This window comes from Ixodes scapularis, unplaced genomic scaffold (genome assembly GCF_016920785.2).
Source record: "Ixodes scapularis isolate PalLabHiFi unplaced genomic scaffold, ASM1692078v2 PGA_scaffold1__304_contigs__length_218370807, whole genome shotgun sequence".
In the NCBI taxonomy this organism is placed as follows: Eukaryota; Metazoa; Arthropoda; class Arachnida; order Ixodida; family Ixodidae; genus Ixodes; species Ixodes scapularis.
The window spans coordinates 81,098,931-81,120,832 of NW_024609846.1; the positions used below are offsets into that span (position 1 = coordinate 81,098,931).

A 21,902-nucleotide genomic window follows, 5' to 3' on the forward strand; every position below is an offset into this window, starting at 1 on the left:
GCAGATTTTGGTATGCCAGTTATCGTGTAATACTATGCTAGACAAAAAAAACTAACAGGGTCCAATTGCGCTGTCACCTGCGTGCAAATAAAAAAAGAAATAGGGAAAACTGTCAGATTGGCCGGTTTCTCCGGCAAAAAGTAAATCCAGTTGCTGTACGTTTTTTACTATACAAAGTTCGTACTGGTGTAGGCCTTTAGCGACCATGAGTGGAAGTCTGAAATAATAAATAAAAACATGCTCTCTTGCCACAATACACGCAGTAGTTGAGGGTAGTACTACCGGCTGAATCAACTACTATTTAAGTAACGGAAAAAATATATGTCAGTTGATCATTTACCGAAGTAGAACAACAGAGAGCTCTAGGCTGATTTTGGAGTATCCTTAACTATTCTAAGAACGCGAACCCCTTCACAACGGCAGCCACGAGCGAGAAATCAATGTTCCATACAGCCCGCCGGTACAGCCCAAAGATGGAAAACCTCCTGGTTTGTCGACTGCTAGCGGAGCCCGGCGCGTGCCCTCTCTCTCGTTTTACCTCACTGAACCCGCTGAATTTCCTGGAGGTATGGAGAGGGCGCTGCTGTCGAACAAAATGGTGCTGCTCAGAGAGCGCTAAATGGAATGGTCTATACCATGGTCACAAGGTACAGATGAACAGAGGCTTACTGAAAAAAGATTCCTTGTTTTCCGAAAAAATCTTGTCCCTTATTTAAACTACACAAATTAGTGTCATATTGGTCAGCTCATTTAAAACACAATTCCGACATTAAAGGAAAAAAAAAAAAACGTTGGCTGCATGTGGTATCTACCGTAATACCCCGAGAGATAGCCAAACTAAAATTGAAGGCCAGCCGGTAGAACGGTCCTGCCAGTAGAAATGAACTGACAATGCATCAATCGCACACTGCAAATTCCACTTTGACCTAGAACAGGAACACAAGCTGCACATGAATAAAGAGTGAAAAAATCAACAAGTATTTATTTGCGATTAAAACCTTCTTCTAGAACCTAAATCTCTCAATCTGCTGTAAAGGCCTGCAGACCCGTGATGCCTCTCCCAAGTATCAGCGCATGTACATCGTGCGTTCCTGAAAAACAAACAAAAATAAACAAATGGTGAAGCAATATTACCCTAATAAACAGTGAAATGCCCGATGCTCGGTAGGACGCTTAATTTAATAGCTAGATTGCGCATCAATATACAAAGCTATAAAACATCATATTACGAAGGGATAATACTTCTTCAAGCTCGTGGTCAATACCCACTGTGGTCACTTCAGAGCTGTGCCCAGAGTGTATTGGCGCTGTTTTTACCCATTTCTCAACACAACCATGGCAGCCATTTGTTCGGTCGCGTCGCATGACATTCGTTAATTTGTCCATGCCAAGAGCTCGTGGACGCAGTCAAATGTGAACCTCGAAATAGAAGCATGTTTCGATGTCACTCAAACACAATTCCAACAATGCAAATTTTGTGCTACAATTTTTTTTTTTTTTTTGGGGGGGGGGGGGGGGGGGGGGAATGTTTGTAATGTGACATACATGTCCTATTCAGGTGCTTAAGAAAAAAAATATTTTTGGCTATTCAGTACTTTTATGAGCGAGTAGAGAAGGACTGAAAGTGCTTCCCATGTTTTTGGCTAAGCATGTCAAACTAGCCACACTGATTCTAAACAGTAACATGTCTGGGGTAAGGCCACCCTGAAATGCAGCTTATTCATTGAACCCAATTCCCACCACAGATACAAGAGACAAAGCTGCCTTGGCAACAGTCGGCTCCTTCCAGTCGACTTGACCGCACCACGGGCCACGGCGCCGGCACAGCGGGGTCCTCACCTTCGTAGGTGTTGACAGCCTCGAGGTTCATGACGTGGCGAATGACGTGGTACTCGTCGCTGATACCGTTGCCTCCCAGCATGTCCCTGGCGGCGCGGGCAATGTCCAAAGACTTGCCGCACGAGTTGCGCTTCAGCAGAGACACCATCTCGGGGCACACCCTGCGGGCACGCGTGTCCAGATGTGAGCCCCCACCTCCCCCGGCCGTAATGCCCGCAACGTTACTCCGACCGGCGCCGCATCCTCGTTTGTGGTCTCTCTTTTCGCCCGATGACAGCGCCCAAGTGGCGCATTACTGCATGGAGGTAGGAAGCTTGTGGAGGCTACATGACAACACCAGAAGGGAAGCCAGAAGTGTGGAGGGACATGGCCCCAACAATGGCCAAAACCAAGAGATGCTATTGGACAAAAAGGAGAGCTGACTTGGCGCAAACAGCTGTTTTGGTAACCCTCAAGCATGTCTCTTGGTTTTGATCATTGTTGCGGATATCTCCCTCCACAATTCTAGCCTCACCTCTGTTGGCCTCATGTCATTTCCCAGAAGCTTCTTACCTCCATTTGTTATTGCTTGCTGTGATCCCACCAGTGGTACAACAGATGGGAGACACCTGTTCCATTGCAACTCTGCAGCCCGACAATCCATGAAAAGTTACGCAGGCACGAGACGGGACGCGGCGGAGACGACGGCGACCTTCGCATTCGCTCGTCTTCTTTGCCGGCACTTCCATGACTGATTGCTAGCCCCCGACTAGATGCGAACAGCAAAAAATCTCTTTCCAATGCGCTCTCGTGCACTCGTTTCCTTCTGCCGCGCTTTGGCTGTGTGTGCACGCTCCAGGCTCGCGAGACGCCGAAGCACTACTGAAGGTGGGAAGCTCGTACTGGGGGCAGGAGATCTGAAACTCCCCCCAATGTTCTCACCTCATCGGTGAGAGTACACGAGCAGTCTTTTGACAATGTGCAAGTGCATATACAAACTTTGTTTTCAATACTATAATGTTTCCATTTCTCAAGTCGTTGTATTTTATCTATTGGTTATTTGTGCATTCGGCCGTATAATGTGCAATCTACCTTTTTGTGTTGCCTACACTACTGTAATGCCTCTCAGGCATTCATATAAATAAATAAATAAATAAATAAATAAAAAAAAAGACAAATCGCTAAATCCGACAGAATGACAAAACAGCTTCCTTGGCGTCATTTGTCGCCACTTCAGGACTACTTTTCATACATAGGTGGCATAGGACACTAAAGACATTGGTTGAAGACACATTCTAGGTGCCGTGCTTCCAGCAGAGGAGGCCTCGCGCGTCTGGAGGGGCACTCACTTTCCCTCGTCCATGAGGCGGCCCACCCGCAGGCAGCCCTGGAGACCCAGGGAGATCTCTGTGAGCATGTCGGCCAACTTCTTCTGGACCAGCTGGTTCTTGGCCAGCGGGGACTTGAACTGGATCCTGCATGAGACAAAGACCGCGTCGTCGATGGGACCGTGAAACGAGCTCGGCCTTGTGCGATGCGACAGACGCCCACGTGATGCCTTAACTCATCTCAGCTAGAAGCCTCAGTTCCAATGTGCAGTCTCGAATTTTCGATTTCTGACAACTTCGAGACGGGCGATTCGGCAATTATAGTCCTCCAATCTCTATAACTTTCGCCCAGGTCAACCGAGAGCCCTTTCAAGTAACATGCTGGAACAAAAAAAAAAAAACTCAATTAGCTTGAGTAGCAGTCTTTTCCTGATAAAGGAGCTGAATACAGTTTGTTCCAGAAGCAGATGTCATTTACAGGCTTCCGTAAAATAACCTCCCCTACAGTTAGTTTCACTTCATACGTGAGCGAGGCCAAAGTTACGAGCATAAGCTTGTTTCCCCTAAGGGGAGACATGGCCTCGAAATTAAAAATTTTCAGAAAACATTTTTTTTTTTCAAAAAATTATATGCTTATGTTTATTACCTTCCAAAGAATGGTTTCAGAAAGTTTTATTTATAAACATGCAGGGTTTATCTCACAATAAATTATTTTCAACATGTCGGGAGCCCTCCAAGTCAGCAGGGAGCAAGTTTAGTGTGTTTTTTATTTAGTGCTGCTTCATACTCGTTTAACATAGCCAAAACATCTCACCCTCACTGGAAGCGTCATTTACTCTAGATTTAGCCCGTAGAGGCTTTCAAAGTTTAAAAGTATCAATCACCAGGAGAACCTTTTACATCCGACAGGAAAAATCCTGAAAATTTGGTATGGCAATCTTATTGGTTGAGACCCGAAACAGAATTAACGATTGGTCCTGCCCGGTGACGTGATATTATGTCATCTTCAGTAACACCCTTTCACAGTATCTTCCACTTCAGATCATAATCCTGCTTTGCTGCTCTTCCTTAGTATGATTTGCCTCTTCTTGCCAGTTTATCTGTCAAGGAATACCTGCTACAAAAGTTAGCTTGCCTACAAACGACATAAACTGGCAGCTCTTGCGAGGGGAAAAACAAAGACTCAAAGAGGAAGGGGCTAACAATGCTCCATCTGAATTTTGCCTACCTCAGACTCATAGAAAATGAAGAAATCTAAGGTTGAAACTTCAAATGGATTTTTCTCAGTTTCAGTTTTTAGCAGGAAATATGGTATGAGGAAATGTATCATTTGACATTCTGAGAGTGTAAAGATTTCATTCAATGGTGTTCTGGACTGAAATTTCCTGAGGAACAAGTTATAAGAGTATTCTACTTCACATTAAAACAAACGTTTTGTGGACTGCAATTATTACATTGTTTAAATACATTTCCTCCTCAAGTCACTTTTCTCTGGAGCTTTTTAAGCATTTTGTGTTGTTGAATTGGCCTACAAGACTGGAACTTTAGATGTCATCAATCCTAATGGGGCTCAATTCATCTTGAAAGTTTGAATCAATTTAAGAGAACGGTTCAAATGTTGACCCCCCCCCCCCCCCCCCCCCCCCCCCCCCCAGGCCATGTCCCCCCTCTTAAAGGGCCCATGAAACAAATTTTGGGTTGGGATAAATCATTTTAGATTGGGATTTTACTAATAGCACATTGTTCAATGGGCCAAAAGGAAAAAGGTAGAAAGTCAAAAGCCTGACTTCCAAAGCGAAAATTTGAAAACACAGCGGACTATTTCGTACCTCCTCCCCCTTCGCAAGCTCTCTGCCTTTTCACTGTTATACATCCGCGGTCCCAAAAGCGCGTCATCAAGTCCAAACGCACATCACATGAAAGCGGACCTCTCTTAGTCCCTTTACCCTAAGCTGACATTGTGGTGGGAGCTACGCGCTTGCCGGACCAATCAGCAGCCTTCCTTTCATCACCTGACCTCATGCTCTGCCCGGGGGTATGCGCGAGAGACTGGCCCAACGAGCACGTAGCTTCCACAGCACTGTCAGCTTCAGGGTGAACGGGTTGGGGAAAGCAACTTTCGTCCAAATTTTTAGCGACAGGCTAATCTTCTAGGGGGACAATGGCTCTGTCCGGGTACACAAACCAGATTCCGAGCAAGAGGGGCCTCCCCTTTTTACGTCTTCTTGAACTGTTTGGTGGAATGTGTGATTTATGAGTTGAGGAGGAGAGCTAAACAGGAAAAAGTTAGAAGAGCATTTCATGACCCCTTTAACAATGCATCCACTGTATGGGCTCACATGCTCGGCGGGAACGCAGCAAGTCCCAAGCTCGTCTTTGTGCCTTCTGCTCCATGTGCAGTTAAGGTGAAGTGGAGTTAGCAGTAAGCCAGCAACATCATAAACGTGATATTTTACCTTACGCTTATCTTCTTAAAGCAGTTTCCATGCCACGAGTCACCAAGGTTCTCAACCTTGGGATCTACTTTGACTCAAGGGTTTCTTTTTCTTGTCATGGTTCATGCCACTTTTGTACGAATGATGGGTCTGCAACATCACTTATCATGCAACTTTACCAATTCTTTATATGATGTCAGATTGGTTTTTTTTTTTCGTGTCTAGTACGAGCAAAAGTTGGGTTTGGTAGTGTGATACAAAAGTCGCTGAATGCCACTAAGGCGTCACAGATAGAAAAAGTGCAGAAATATTTTATTTGTCTTGTCTACGACAAATACTTTGGTACAAGGTGCTATTATGACCACAACAGTATTCTTAGAAGGCTATGCTTATAAAATTTATCAAAGTGAAGACTATTTTGTGATATTTCATTTTTGAATAAAGCACGAAATGGCCACATCGATGCTGACCTCTCAATTTTCATGTGCCTACTCGATCCTGTAGATTATTTTCTATTCTCACTTTCAATACTGCTTCCATTAACCCACGTGCAAAGTCTATCTCAACAAACTAGACTCATCGCTTTAAGATGTTTTTGGTAAATTTACTCGTTTCAAGCATAATCTTGACTACGCACTGTGTTACGTTTAGAACATGTCTCTCGTAAAATACTGCTGGATCTTTTTTTTTTTTTTTTTTTTATCAAATTTTGTATATTGTGCTACTACAGCACGACCTCACAGTTGTTCTCGGGCACTGAAGAAATAAACAATCATTGGGTGGTTTCATTTGCTATCGAACAAGCTAGCCTACTGAGGTGGTTATTTTGATTTGCCTCAAAAAATGTTACATTATAGTCCCATTTCTGCAATAAATATAGCCCTTTTTTTTTTCTTTTCCACAAAACATTTGAGGTGGAGCAAGGTGAAACGCTACATTTAGGCTGCTTGATTTTCATACCCAGTTCTATCGGTTGTTTTAAATAGGTAAAAACAAAAACGCTCACAGTAAGTTTTCTTGGAAATGTATGACGCATGGCCAATTATTTTACTTTACTTAGACTAAAACTACCTCAAAATATTTCATGCAAAAAAAAAAAAAAAAAGGCAAATGTGGCATGTGACGTTTTGACAACATAATAGGAGCCTTGCATCTTACGATTCACCATACATTGTTCTTATTAAATGCTAAATGACTGTAGACCTATACATCTGCTATTGACTGGTACCCCTTTTGTTGAATTTATTGAAAGAAAATAATTTATATACATTTTTAAATGTCATCAAAAAGTAAATTTAGCTATAATTTCAGCCAGCATTATCAGAGAAAGCAATTTTTTTTTTCTTATTTCCATATTGTTCCCATTGATGTTAACTTCCTGTGCACATAACCAAAGTTGCTCCTTTTCTTGTTGCATTTTCTGTAGAAGCACTCGAACACAAAGATACATGCACCCGAATCGGCAAAAGGATAGTTTAACAAGTTGGCTTTACTGCGAGGTTCTCTAGCCCTTAAATGATAAGGGCAGAGGTGTTGGAAGCGTTTCGAAGGCGAGGGGGGCGACAAAAAGTGGCGGTGGAGAAGGGGGGAGAGGAGAGTGCTGTGTGGACATACCCACATTAGTAAACAATGTCTGCCCAAATGCCTCTACTGTTCCAATGCCAATTAACAACTTTCACGACCTATAGGGGGCGCAAAGGTGCCTATCAAAATGGCCGTCATCTGGATCGTCGTAGAACAGCGGTCCGAGGCTGGGTCTGCGACGTATAAGTAATTCTCGTTTTGCTATATACGAGCAGTATTAGAGCCTTACGTTATTTTTCACGCCAGGAAGGTGTAGGCAAGCTCATTTATTATGAGGCCAATCATCCAAGAGCTAGGGAGCGCGATTCTCACACCGCGGTACCACCACTGAAAGGGGGGGGGGCAAGGAGATTTTAATTAGGACACTTGTTTGGGCTGCATAATTTTGTTTATCTCCGTAGTGTATATAATACTTCCTTATCCATCATCTCGTCTGTCTTTATCTGCTGTTAAAAACCGTAAGACAAGACCTGCAACTGGCAGTCTGTGTTGGAGCTATCCTTCCGATTTTCTGCTGAAGATTTTACATTCCAAGTTGCTTGTGTCCAGTTTCATCAATGGCCCAAGTAAGTTTAGAGTGTATAAAGCTGGAGCAGCTAGGGGACAGGAATGCTAGTGACAATGCCAGGTCTACCGTTTGTATCTGGTTTTAACAACGCTAAGAATCGAATTGGTAAACTCTCTGGGAAGAAAAGAACAGGACAAATCGGAGAACACAAAAAAGATGAGGGACAAAAAATATTACATATACTACTACACTGAGATAAGCACCCCGACTAAAGTGTCCAAACTTTATTATTAATAATAATTATAAAAATAATAATATTATTATAAAAAGCATGTATTGCCAGTAACGTCAGAACAGTGGAGGGGTAAGGGCAGACATTTTTTTTCCCTGATTCCAATAACCCTCCCCCTTCCCCCCTCTCCACCACAATTTAAAAAAAAATTAAAACCGAGGACGCTAGAGGAGTGGGCCCGACCCAAGGGCACGTCAGAACACAGAAAAGCCATGATCGATTTACTAGTGGATTACGTAGGAATATCTGGTACCCATGATCTCATCTAGTCTTGACATAATCCCCTACCCCAACACCTGTATGTAGGTGCTTAAGCCTCAGCATAACTCAGCCAAGGAAGGCCATTCTTTGATAAAAGTAAATATGCACAGGTTTTCACTCACTCCCTCCGTCGCCCCTTCACCTCCTAAACACATTTGGCCCCCCTGCCCTTCGCGTTTTAAAGCTAAAAAAACCTTGCAGTAAAGTCAACTTGCAAAACAACCCTTTTGCCGATTCGGGTAAACGATCTGGTACCCATCATCTCATCTAGTCTTGACGCAATCCCCTAACACTGTAGTCCCATAAGCCTCAGGATAACTCAGCTAAGGTAAGCACTTCGATAAAATAAATACACTTTGACAGGTTAAAATACAACAAAAAGGGGGGAACTTTGATTATGCACACAAGCAATTACCATCATTAAAAATTTTTAATGTGGGTTCAAATTATGGCTAAATTTACTTACCACGAAATCCTGAGAGATAGCCCACCTAAACTCGAGAAACAATTGGGTGAAAATGAGGAGTGGACATATTTTATGGGCAACCAAGAAAAGATGAAAAAAAAAAAATGCTATTTTTAGATCATGTGGTTTTGTCAAACTTGTTATCGCAGTAAGGGGCAATGAAGCAAAGATAATTGCACTTCCCAGTCAGCAATGTTCACTTATATCCCGTCGTAGCAACTAGACACATTTGCGCCTAGGGGTCATTGATACGAACACTATGATTACTAGAAGTGGGCTATCTTTCGGTGTTTAAAAGAAAATAGCGAATCAAGCCAAAAATAGGGGTGGGTTACTATTTTCAGGGGTGGGACATCTGTCGGGATTTTACGGTACCTATGAAATATATAGATTATCATGTGTGAATAAATTAAACTAAAGTGGTACCAGTCGATAGCACATGTTTAAGCCTACAGGCACAAAGTAAGTACTCTTTAACAAATCTTAAGATACAGAGCTCCAAATATGACACCGAAACGTAAAAGATGTGATAGTTAGATTTTTTTTATTTCTGGCATGCAATATGCCAAAGCAATGTAGTTTAAAGAAAAAAAAAGTAGGCCATGCATCAAATATTTACAAGAAAAAGCTGATGACGTCGGCTCGCTCCATGAGACAATTAATGCTTTCGCATTAAAATTACTTTGTTTTCTTTTTCACCCATTTATAACAACCAACAGAACTGGGGACAAAAATCAAGCAGCCTAAACGTACCATTTCACCTTGCTCTGCTTCAAAATTTTTAGGGACAAAAATAATTTTTCTTGCAAATTTAAAAAAGTGGTTTTGTTCATTGCAGAAGGCAAATCGAGACACCCACCCTGACATCCGTGTTCGGCTTAAAATGAAACCACCCATTATTATTGTTAATATCGCAAAGCTGTTTTTCCTGAAGGACCACCCACCGGTCAAGCGTGTACTGTCGCGCAGTCTCCAGGCAGAACTCAGCCGCACCCAGGGCACCCCAGGAAATGCCGTACCTGGCGCTCGTCAGGCACTGGAACGTCGACTGGAACATGCCGTGGAACGACGGTCGGTCAAGACAAAGGGCAAAAACAGTCAGCCAGCAAGGCATTTCAGACACCAGCCATGGTGCAAGGCGGACCACATAGAGAGGGGTAATGGACAGAGCCCTAAAATAACCAATTATAACGATTTAACCTAATGCAATCAGCTACAATTTGGGCAAATAAATACACTTTCAGTGAAATTTCAGAACCGTCCAAGTGAAAGCTGAAGTCGCGAAAAACGGCCTTGACGGGGCTTCGCCGAAAAAGGCATCAGCCGCCACTCCAAGGTTTCCAGGAGGCTCCTTTTCAAGTTCTTCATGCCAACTTCAACTACTCTCACGATTACGTAACTCGACTGGCAGTGTTTGCAAGTAACGCGAATCTGCGAGTGCAAAATACATCTGGGAGAGACATGAATCTGCAAGTGGCATAGTACCCTCGCAAACAATATGGGCAGTAACACACAAACCGATCTTTTCCCGCATCTGCGTTCCCCCCAAGCTCCGTTACTGTCGAGACCGGTTATAACGAAGTCAACGGGAAACGGAAATCACTTCGCTATATCCGCTACTTCGTTATAACCGACTTCGGTTATAACGAAGTGCAAAAGGGAATGGGAAATCGTGATCGCTTCGCTGTAGCCGCTATTTCGTTATAACCGATTTCGCTATAACCGGTCTCGACAGTATCTCTCTCGATCTGTCACAGAGTTTGAAGAATGGGACCTAGACTTTGTGCTCGTCCACCAGTTTGAAACAAAACTTTCTTCAGAAATCCGCAGGGACAAATGAAGGACCATAGCAGCTCATATTGTTCGCGACAGTTCATCTAGGACTGACGCAATCATGCGAGCGGCACAGCAAATCCTCGCAAACGGCAAAGTATGTCCGAGAGTGACCCGCGACGATCCTCAGTGCTGTGTCGAGATTAAGTACCGTATTTACTCGCGTATAGGTCGACCTGTTTTTCAAAAATCGCCTCATCAAAACTGGGGGGTCGACCAATACGCGAATCCCGGTATTATATTTTTCAACTTTTTTTTTTTTTTTCGGGGGTCCCGAAGTTAGGGGGTTGACCTATACGACGTATCGACCAATATGCGAGTAAATACGGTAATACTGCAAGGGGTTGCTTGTCGGGGAAGGGAAAAAGAGAGGGGATGCACCTTGAGCCCCAGGGACTTCGGCAGCAGGGCGTCTTCGGGCACCACCACATCCTCCATGAGGATCATGCCCGTTGTGGAGGCCCGCAGGGAGAACTTGCCCTCGATCTTGGGTGCCTCCAGCCCCTTGGTGCCCTTCTCCAGCACGAAGGCCCGGATCTGGCCGTCATCACACTTGGCCCACACCACAAACACGTCCGCTATCGGCGAGTTCGTGATCCTGTCCCGTCGAAAAGGTTCCGCCCTCTTGTAACGGCCGAACCTGCTACGGTGCCTCGAAAGAGTCTTCGACCTGTGTGTTTACCGTCTTGTCCCGCCGGATGCGGGAAACGCACAAGTCGGAGACGCGCTCCAGGCATCGTGCACAAACTGCCAGAGAGTGCCTAGCCAGCGTGGCACGGCCCGGCCACTTTGTGACCGAGTGGGCCAAACGGGTTGTTGCTCGCAACAGCTCGCTCAACGGGGACCGTAGCGCGCTGCTGACGCTTTGCTGTCTCGGTAGAGCAGATGCGACTTGGTAACCGGTGGTGTCAGTAACCAAAAGTTGGCATATCTTGGTTCATCTGGGCTATGCTTGCACCCTACTCTCCTGTTTTTAATTTTAGAAACAAACTACTCGCTTCTGCTTACACCTGCTGATGCACACTGGGGGGCTTTCAGCGTGACGGCACAACTAGCTGTTCAAAAATTAGTTGTAGAGAAGGAGTGTACGACAGCTTTAAGTTTTCCAAGCTTTGGCAAGCTCTCACAGTTCACACCTCTCTTGCTATTTTCATAAGCATTAAAACTCCACAAATTTTGCCACTCCTAAAATTAACAGGAGCTTATGAAAATGAAAGACTTCGAGTATGAAGCATGACAGAATGTTCCTTGGTATTTTCGAGATTTAATTAATTTATGTATCAATGTGAATATAGTACTGTTGTATGTAACAGACAAATTGTTGAAAAAGGGAGGTTTGCTACAGGCCGGTCTCTTCAGATTTAGGAACCCTCTCCAGAGAAGCTGCTCAGGCCCACATCGGGAAAGCAGTAACTATACCTTGGTTATACTTTTGGAGTAATAACCTATAACTTATTAAACTCCAATCACTCGGTCAAAGTTCATTTGCAGGTACAGAAACTCGCACCGACATAGTGTCGATGTATGCGCTGTCGCTGCCTCAAGCTCTGCCGTGAGCAGCGTGCCAGAAAGGAACCTGAACCGAGCAGACATATTTCCCAAAATAAAAACTGTGCCATTAGCCAGTAATCGTGGCACACCTCGACCTAGTTGGGACATTCCGAAAGTAATTTAAGTGCGACTTTGTCACCTTTTGCGAGTAGCTGTAACTTTAACAAAATGTTTGTGGGTTCACAGCAAACATCTGTAACCTTTTCGGGTTTGCCCGGTTACCCTCCAGCAGTGAGTGTGCCTCTTCCAGAGTCTCACCACGTCTTGCTGCCGTTGAGGGTGTAGGTCTTGGCCTTCGAATCGTGCACCGCACGCGTCTCCATGCCCCCCGGGTTGCTGCCGTGGTTGGGCTCGGTCAGGCCGAAGCAGCCCACCAGCTCGCCACGGGCTGCCAGGGGTCGGGACAAAAGATGCGCACATGATGCAACTCTTGGTCCGTACGCCACCCACGAGAAAGGGCCCAAACCTCGTCAGGCCAACCTGAGTCTGCTTTTCTTAACGATCGTCGGGGACACAAAAATGAGCGAACTTACATCCTGCTAAATTGCTGTGGCATGTTTTTCACCAGTTATCTCTTCATTTTGGGTGGGCGTCCTTGCGGGATTTTACGGTAATCCAACGATGCCAAGATCCCGTATTGTAAGGCAATAGGTTTGGGCAGTGGTTCTCAAATGGGGCTCCGCGGACCCTTCGGGGTCCGCGAAGGCATCCTAGGGGTCCGTGTTCATCAGTCTAGCCCGGCAATAAAAGTTTTTTTTCCAGGTCGAGAGGAAATGTTTCAGTTTTTGGGCGAGTTTCCTCGTGTGCATGTCAATAAGAAAAGTCTACTTTACACTGGCCCTTACCTAAATTCATTTATTCAATTATTATTATATTTAACCTATACCTCCCCTCACCCCGAACGGGGTCCTCCATCATCTCCGCTGATCCACAAAGGGTCCGCGAAACATCGATGGTTGAGAACCACTGGGCTTGGGAGTTTCCACACCCTCCCATGTAGCCACCGCATGGCCCAAGCCATGTGCTTACCTAACTTGGGCAAGTACTTGTCCTTCTGGGCGGAAGTGCCAAACAGGTAGATGGGCAGCATCACCAGCGAAGACTGTACGCTCATGGCTGACCGGTAGCCACTGTCCACCCTGCACAAACACTCACATCAAACAAACCCCTTCCCACAGCCTCTGCCGCAATCGTTAGGCGTCTGGTGACCGTGGTACGTTTTCCACACAGTTCTCCCGCTGACCGAGCAGTCACCCAATGCTAACGCAGTCGAAGACGATAGCACCTTTGCAACTCAATAAGCTTTTAGGGGCACCCGGCGCCAACGGCATGGTGCTCAAGATGTATCTCCAATCGGTATCCTTATTTTGTCGTCGATTTCTGGCCCACGACATCCCGACTGCGCGATGTTCCAAATCGTTGTCACAACGATCCCGGCTGTGGCGGCAGCAGACGCCAGTAATTCGTGGCTCACTTTGCAGCATGGCGACGGGTTGGGATGCCACTACCCAAGCATTGCCCACATTCATTTATCTTCTTCGCCACCCCTGAGCAACTAACCGCCGGAATTACAACAGTTTGCGACATCAAACGGCGCCTCCCACAACAAACTCCAGCATCGCTTCTGGAACACTCTCCAACACACGGACGGTGTGTGAAACCACGTGCACCAGCCGAATACCCATTCAGAGAAGCGCACTTGAAAGGAAGCGAGGCCGCCACGGCCGTGAAGCAGAAAGAGCCGCTCACCTCTCAACTTCACGGGCAATAAGCCCGTACGAGACGTAGGAACTTCCGGCGCAGCCGTAACCCTGCAGCGTCAACCCCAGCACGCCAAGTTCGCCCATCTCGTACATGATGTCCCGGTCGAAGGCTGCGGGAACCAAGCGGATGGCACTTGAGATATCCCACACGAGCCGAGCGTGTCGAACTGTCATAGACTCATCAACTCTGAGCGACATCAATGTCATACTTCGTTTCACCTTGAGTCTAGAAACAGCCGACGCCAACCCCCGGACATTTCCTGTAGGGTCAATGGAGTCTACTTTTGTACAGCAGTGCCAAATTCCTCTTTTATGGTGGGGCGCTCTCATTACTTGAACGAGTTGACAATTTATTTTATAATTAGTACATTAGGAATTCAAATTAACAGCTAACCGCGTTATTAAATAAAATATGTTTCTAACTTTTCAAACAGGCTTCTTTTGACACAAGTTGCTCGGAATACTCTACTTTGAAGCTGTTTCCAAGCGAAACCATAAAAATTTCACATGGCGCCTCTCAATTTTTGTGGGGTGGTTGCCACACAAGCTTTTTGTGGTCGTGCTGCAGAGAGGCTCCTCTGCAGCATGCACGGCACTATGTGATTTCACTTTCAGCGGTATAAGTTGCAATCATTTTAGGGACTTTTAGCAAACCGTCACCATGTTCTGCGTATCGCACTGCCGGAGCCTTTAAGGGGATACTTCAACGAAATTTGAAATATACCCGTCCGGTTCAAAAATAGGTTGGGTATGATCTACAATATTCGTAAATGACAATCGCACGTTTGTATTTCGAGCGTGGTGGCTGTATTTTTCGTTTAAATGACCCAATCTGGTAAGCACTCGAAGATCAGCCAGCGGAGAGCATGTGACATCCAATGCAATCGTGACGTAGTTCGCCTTGGGACGAGCAAAGCTGCAGCGAGGCATGGGCGAGGCTCACGTTGAGAGGATAGCCTAGTCGTTCCAGCCACCGAAGCGGCTGCTTTTGTATGAATTTTGAGTGACGGGTTTATCTTCTATAATCTTGTAGAGGGACAATAGCGACTTCTGGGATGCACAAAAGAGATCCTCAGGGAAAGGGGAGCTCCTCCTTCCACCTCTTCTCTTGTGGTGGCCGGAGACGAGACAAACGTCTTCACATCTGCCAAGGTTCCTAGGCGGTCATTACAAACAAGACGTTAGCGACATTCACCAGGTGCTCTTTGCCAATCATTTAATTCGTTTTAAAAATCCTCTTTGTGTCTTTCTTAAAAGAATATTGGTGTGTCCGATGTGATACTGCTCCTTTGAACACATATAGACCAAAAAATAAGCGCCGAAATTTCGCTGTAGTATCCCTTTAAAGTACGCTCTTAAGCGCACACCCCGCGGTCATGGTGTCACCGGGGCGAGCACTTGAAAACATGGTTTGAAGGCTCCGGTAATGTGGTACATGAAACACGGTAACAGTGTGCTAAAAGTCCCTTTTATTTTTGTGGGTAGTCTTGTTTGTTTGTTGTTCCGTTTCGAGCACTTCGGAGACGTCCAGCCTAGAGCTCTGTATGGCCGTGAACCAGACCTCCCACGAGGAATCGGAGGCACATCCGAAATATTTCGAGGCACATTTATTTTACATTAACAGCTCACAAACACATCAAGTACAGCACTACATGCATACACAAAAACATAGAATCCTGACACCCTTCCTTTCTTGGAAGGCCTTTAGGGGTAATCTGGATAAATGAATCAATTTTCCCTATACTGATAAATTGTCATAAAATATTTACACATCTTTACAAATGTACACATATATTTACCCACACATTTACACAGTCAACATACAAAATTGGATGAGTTAGTTCTTTGTTCAGCTGTCACTGAAATTAAATAGAGTTGAACCTCAATTTAACGAAACCCGATTTTACGAGTTTCCCGATTTAACGAACAAATTCGGATTCCCCGCGCAGCCTATCCCGAAGAATGTCTTTCTCGACTTTACGAAGTTCCCAATTTAACGAAATAATTAGGGCGTCCCGGTGACTTCGCTAAATCGAGGTTCAACTGTGGTAGGTTGTTCCCTCATTTAAGAACTAGGTCACTTTAGTTAGTCCTCAGCAATAGCTTTGTTTTCACAAATTCAAAACTTAGCAAACAAGCAAGGTGGAAAGGCGGTGAAATCGTCGAGACTAATCGTTATCCTCAGTGAATGTTATCGTCTTGTGGCGACGTCGACGTAGTCACCTGCCAAGGCGGTTTTTAGAAGAGAAGACGACGGAAGCCGAAAGGACTCTGAAGCCGAAAGCAGTACCAGGAATTACATATCTCCATCCGGCCTGGCTCCCTTTGAGAAGCAAAGAGTCGCCAGGACGAAGAGACGCGGTGCGAGGAGAACCGGAAAAGAGGACATCGTTGGGGAAGAGAAAGAAGAAAGGGACCCCGACGAGTCGATCCAAGATGCTGTCCGTCCGGCACACGTGCGGGGACCATGCATCGGTCCTTCCGTTTGAGTTGCAAAATCTGATAGTTTCGGAAATGTTGGCACTGAACGGGCTGTTGAACTGGTGGGAACCACGAAGTATATGTCCGAAGCACCATGATCCAGAGCCAAGAGGAAACGCTCACGCTTGGTCGCTCTGTCATGACAACGCGACATTATCATTACAGCATGTGTAATGACAATGTGGTAACAATATCTAGATTTTTAAACGTAAAGAGGTCGAACACAACAAAACTATCATATGCGTGGCCAGGATCAAATGAAATTAATATCAAAGTAAAAAATAAAGCCGAAATTCGCCTCTCTGTTATCCTCCATCTGCTTAAAAACCGCATGAGAAAGCTTCATGGTTAAGCCGATTGTAACCTTTTAAGTATGGAGTTGTGCACTAGGTAAAGTGGGGCTGCACCATCTCTACAACTTTAAATCATACTACATCGCAACTTCATTTCGTAAAATATATTACTAGTAGGCAGCTATGGACTGCAGCTATGGACAGCTACTAACAGCTATGGACAGAGAAAATTCAATTGCAACATTTCTGGGGGGAAATAAAATTATGAATACAACGGAGGTGCGAACTCCCCTGTCGTTCGCTGGGATGAAGAAAAAAAAACATCTTGTAGTACTTGTCGTTTGCCTTTGAGAATGGCCACGTCAAATGCGTTCGCACGAACCTCGCGTAACGAAAACCATGCGCAGCGACGCAACCGTTACAATGGTCACAATGTTGGAAGAAAGAAGCAGTGGCACAGAGGCCCGGGGCGCCAGCGCGTCGGACGACTTGACAGCTCATGCAAACACCGCCCGGTTGTTTGATAAGTTTGTTTTCAGACCTAAAGAGGATCAAATAGAAATTAAGATATAAATAAATTTTATTCTCATGATGCGTCAAATACGTTTTATAAAAAGTAGTGTTATATAAAGTTTTATATTTTCGTTTTTACTGTAATGAGAGCGCCCCACCACTGAAGAGCTGCTGCTGGTGGCAACGCTAATGTCAACGCCGCGAAACTAAAACTTTGATCGGGGGTTGTCGACGCTACAAGCTGATGGGACCAATCTGGCAACATCAAAAGCACACCATCATGGTGTTCGTCGAATTTCTGTATGTGTTCTATCATCACTGAACCAATCATAAACAAAAGAGACCAAGTGACTTGCACTTTTCACGCAGCTTGATTGGTCTCATTACCTCGTAGCATAGGCTGCGCCACAAATATGACAAAAGAAGAAAATAAACACACAAGGACATTGTAGAAGTTCAAAGTATCTGTCTGTTCAGTTCTTCTCTATTTTCCTCTTTGTGCACAAATTTTTTGTGTTTTGTTTTCGTCAGAAACTACACACTGAGATGATATCAACTGTAAAACCATTGCATCACTATGTATTTTTGTGACATCATACAAAAATTTCCATATGAAATTTGGGAGTTTACACGTCGGACCAGTCTGGGGCGTGTGGCGTGTTTCTGCAAAAGGGCGAGTTAGAATTAATTTAATCAGTGGAGTGAATTAAATTCATATTTTGTGCAATCTTAGCACATTCTCCAAGTTTCTTGGTCCCAGTAATTCACTGGCCTTGCCCTCAGCTAAGCTTGTTTCGCGGATCAGAATGTCCGGATCTCCGTGTGCTCCTGCCCTGCCAAGTGCCAGGACAATTCGTGGGGCAGGTCAACCGTACACATAACTCGAAACCGTGTCACGTCGTCGGAGCACTCACTCTCGTTTCGGTTGGCCATGAGCACTCTGGGGAAGAGTTTGCTCTGGCAGTAATCCCTGAAGGTGTCCCGGATGAGACGTTCCTCGCTGGTGAGCTGGTCCTCCAGGCACAGGGCGTCTCGGTAGTCAAACACCCCTGCACACGAGAGACTGTTGTGTCGCACGCGCCTTCCTTCTCTGCCGTTGCAATACTTCCTTTTCTTCTCTTCTTTTTTCCTTTTCACAAGCGTTAGGCTGCTGCACACATGCAGGGCTGTAAGGTAACTGTACCATGCTTCATATATAGTGTATAACACGTGCCATGCTGTCGAAGTTGCTGGCGCGAGTGCGAGGCTTTATCTAGCACTTCATTTACGCACAAGCGACTGCAAATGAAATGCTAGATAAAATTACACACTCAGACCAGCAACTTTCATCGTGTCATACACCATGAACGAAACAGAGTGTCACAAAAATTTATATACTTTCCAGGTTACATTAGAATTTCAGCAACTCAAACTGTAACTTACTTAAGCAGTTACAGCAGTAGCTACACATAGTTGTCGTCTCAAATCTCTGCCGTGAGCAGTGTCTATACCTTTTCTGCGTAAAAACCTGAACTTTCAGTCAGCAATTACAGCAAACCTCGACGTCGCGGAATGTTTAACGAGTAATTGGAAGTTAATTTAGTTACATTTCATAAGCAACATTAAACTGCTAGTAAATAAAAAAAAAAATGTAAATGGATTTGTAATTTAGTTACATCTCAACTCGAGTAACTGCAACTTAACAATTTTTCACGAGTAACATTTACAGCTCTGTTTACGGGCATCCAGATTGACAAGTTGTCTTTCACTGGCCCCATTCTTCACCCATTGTAGGTTAAAGTACATCTAAAAAGTATTTGAAGCACAAAGAAATTTAGAGGCTATGTACTTTAAGTATAAAGTACACTGGGTGCAATGTACTTGAACTAAAGTAATATAATATAATGAACTTCCAAAGTAAAGTACAAGTACTTTTGACACAATCTTCCATGATGCAGGTTATCAGGTAGAGTCAAATGGCCACGGAATAATTATTTTTGGAAATGGCGCCAAATTTAACAGTTCCTCCAACTTCTGAATTTGACACAGCTTGCACCCAAAGGCGTTTATGTACTAGGAGAAAGCATGACGTCATCACTATAATTTCCGCAAGCACTCTTCTCGTGGAGGAGTGTGTTCTCCTAATAATTTAACCTCCTCACTTGGTTGAAAAAAAAAACTTTAAGTAAAGTAGACGTTAAGTTAAGATTTTAATGGCGCAGCGGCAACGGTGGCCATAATGCGCCAAGAGTAAAGTAGACGTACATCCTCAAATAATGTAATTCAAGTAAAGTACAAGTTTTCTAAGCCTACTTCAAGTAGTATTTTAAATACAATGTACTTTAAATACTTCCCAGCACTGTCTCCACCTCACTAGAGGAAGGTCTTGTCTGCTCTAAAATAGGCTCTTATTGCAAAGGATGAATTGTACAGTGAATAGGAATTGCACACCATCGTTATTTAAACACAAGCAAGTACAGAGTCCATTCATGTTAAAACAAACAGTGGTGAGAATTGAACTGATTATCTTAAAGTCTGCACCGTGACCCACAGCAGTGTTGCGGAATCAGAACTCCCATTTCCCTTCCAGGGGTTGGATTTTCCGATAATTCCATTCCTTCGAACTCCAAGGAATGGAAACACTAGGCCCATTCCTCCCAGAGCTGCCGCTATTCCATTCCCTATCCACTCGGGGGTCGCGGAAGGGCAGAATGATCCCGGAATCATCCCAACTCCAGAGTGGCAACTCCGCAACATTGACCCCCAGCGCATCGACATGGCCACCGAGTGTCTAGCTGAACCGGGTGGCTTGTACCATTCTTTGTGGCAAAATCCCAGGGGTGAATTTTCAGACAGCGTGATATAGCTGGGGGTAACATGTCACCAAGCTGTCATTCCACGACAATGTCCGACAACAGTGTTGGGGCATTGCAACCACTTGATACATGGTAACCGGCGTTCCCAAGGCAAAGTTTGATTGTACCGTCAGATTACTCCAGTCACTTTGACGGAAACTTTTTAACAAGAAGTCATGCATATATACTTACGTTTTTCGGTAGAAGCAGCATTATCTGAGCAGTTTGTAGTTAAGGTCAGTACCGCAGGAGTTTCGGGTAACGTTACCAAGTGAAAAAAATTGAAGTCAAGCAGCGAGAGAGAGCTTTAGCTATGGGTGTTATTCACCAGACGAAAGGCATGCTTGTTGTTCAATCCACTACTCCCGCACATAACAAGCTCCCACTTGGCGCGTTCGGAAATGGACACATACTGTGGAATGCACGTTGCAGAAGCATAGCAAAAGCTTGCTGTTAGCATGCACTCAGCAGCAACGGACTCGGCTACGGCAGCCTACGAGCTAAATAACGATCCGTGGAAAAGGCAGCTGTCCATGCATGCATTAAATTTTTTGGCGATCCCAAATACGACAGACCAGAACGGACTGGAATTTTTCTGGAGGCAAGCAGTATACCCAGGGTACTTTTGGATAGACTGCCGAGAACTTGCCAGGTTTTCTCCGGGTTCAGTTTGTCTAACATTAGAAACGAATGGCACTTGGCTGTCGGGTGCACTCGAGTCCACACGACTGAGCTTTGCCGAAGTACGAAGGAGGTCGATGGACACAAGACGGAAAATCTCCGGGGGTGACCCCGTGACGCGAGAACACCTGTTGGTCCAGGGTCGGCACAGCGTCGAGGCGACGCGATAAGGATACGTGCAGACGACAGGCCGATGTTCCTCAGCGTGGCCACTTTTCTCACGGATCTCCGAAGAAGACGACAAGCCGTGTTGAGCAGCATGTTCACGACCACTGTGTTCACGACGTGCGGCTGTCTGCACCAACTGATAAAGAATGGAAAAACGACACTTTATCGACTTTATAGTCGTCTTGGAACTGGCTGTCGATAACCCCTATGATATCTATAGCCTCATAATCACGTCCATGCCTGCAGCACTTTCACCAGTAGCGACGTCGCGGCGTGACAACGTTCAACGTTTCTAATGTCACCACCACGTCAACCACGTGACTACCACTGTCACCACAAGACCACAGCCACAGCCACAACTTACGAAGATTTTTTTTTTTTTCTTTTTGTTATGATTGTGGTTTTGGTCGCTTGGCTTGGTTTTGGTCGCTTGGCTTGATCATCGAAATTCTAATCCAAAGAATCCAAACGGCCGCACCAACAGAACGATATAAGCAGCCGTCGACACCACGCAATAATTTCTAAACTGTTATATCTAGTAAAGTAGCAAAATAAAAAAATATATATATTTTATTTGCGATCGTGAGACGATAGACCATAGCGTGAGACTCGGATGCTATGTCGGATGTATCAAAGTCGACTGTAGTCAATCGTAGTCGGTTGCTCGCTGGCGGGTCGTGCGTCGCAGTCGTCTGCTTCGTTTCTGGTTGAACCCCGCAGCGCACAGTGCCCCAGCGTGAACCGCGAGAGCAAAGACGGGTTTCGATTTGGCTCAGATTGCTTCAACCAGTGATACAGGCATGGGCAGTCTGGAAGGTGAAGTAAACCACTCGGAGAATGATTCTGTAGGTAAGTATATATGACAGTCCAGCCAATAGCAGGTGTCGAGAGAAAGGTTCAAGTGTCGACATACGCGAAGTTGCGGAGTGTAAGCAATGCCAAGGACACCTCACGCAACGCCAGCTGGGCGAACGGTGCCACATTCTACCCCCCCTCCCCCCCTTTGCCCCTCTCTTTCGCTTCCACTTTGTCCCCTCTCTTTCGCTTCCACTTTGTTGTACAACAGAACTTGGTGGTTAGTGGGGCGCTTGGA

The 21,902-nt window shown here is 45.1% G+C and overlaps 2 protein-coding genes across 2 annotated transcripts in view; one reads left to right on the plus strand and one right to left on the minus strand.

Moving 5' to 3' along the window:
- Positions 1 to 955: 955 nt before the first annotated feature.
- LOC8037630 (glutaryl-CoA dehydrogenase, mitochondrial) lies at positions 956 to 21,132 on the minus strand. Its single transcript, XM_029983239.4, has 11 exons — positions 20,818 to 21,132; positions 20,153 to 20,176; positions 18,041 to 18,175; positions 13,826 to 13,949; positions 13,106 to 13,215; positions 12,335 to 12,464; positions 10,907 to 11,123; positions 9,637 to 9,740; positions 3,168 to 3,293; positions 1,840 to 2,000; positions 956 to 1,091 (listed from the first exon to the last, which is right to left on the minus strand). Exons 1-11 carry the CDS (start codon positions 20,900 to 20,902, stop codon positions 1,021 to 1,023), a joined length of 1,287 nt encoding a protein of 428 aa, XP_029839099.3. The 5' UTR covers positions 20,903 to 21,132; the 3' UTR covers positions 956 to 1,020.
- Positions 21,133 to 21,266: 134 nt separating this feature from the next.
- The window catches only part of LOC120847383 (deoxynucleoside triphosphate triphosphohydrolase SAMHD1), a 37,488-nt gene continuing 36,852 nt past the window's right edge, over positions 21,267 to 21,902 (plus strand). Inside the window, exon 1 of the mRNA XM_040219122.2 lies at positions 21,267 to 21,658. Within this exon, the coding sequence (XP_040075056.1) occupies positions 21,610 to 21,658 (49 nt within the window). The 5' untranslated portion in view covers positions 21,267 to 21,609. The remainder of the gene's footprint in view (positions 21,659 to 21,902) is intronic.

What these genes read in the sequence shown, in the direction of transcription:
- LOC8037630 (XM_029983239.4), bottom strand. Translation starts at nt 20,902, where the DNA reads ATGCTGCTCAACACGGCTTGTCGTCTTCTTCGGAGATCCGTGAGAAAA. An exon ending in TGCTGCTTCTACCGAAAAAC is followed by an intron (nt 18,176 to 20,152) that starts GTAAGTATATAT and finishes TCTCGTGTGCAG; the next exon opens with GGGTGTTTGACTACCGAGAC. An exon ending in CGAAGTCCCTGGGGCTCAAG is followed by an intron (nt 9,741 to 10,906) that starts GTGCATCCCCTC and finishes GGCATGTTCCAG; the next exon opens with TCGACGTTCCAGTGCCTGAC.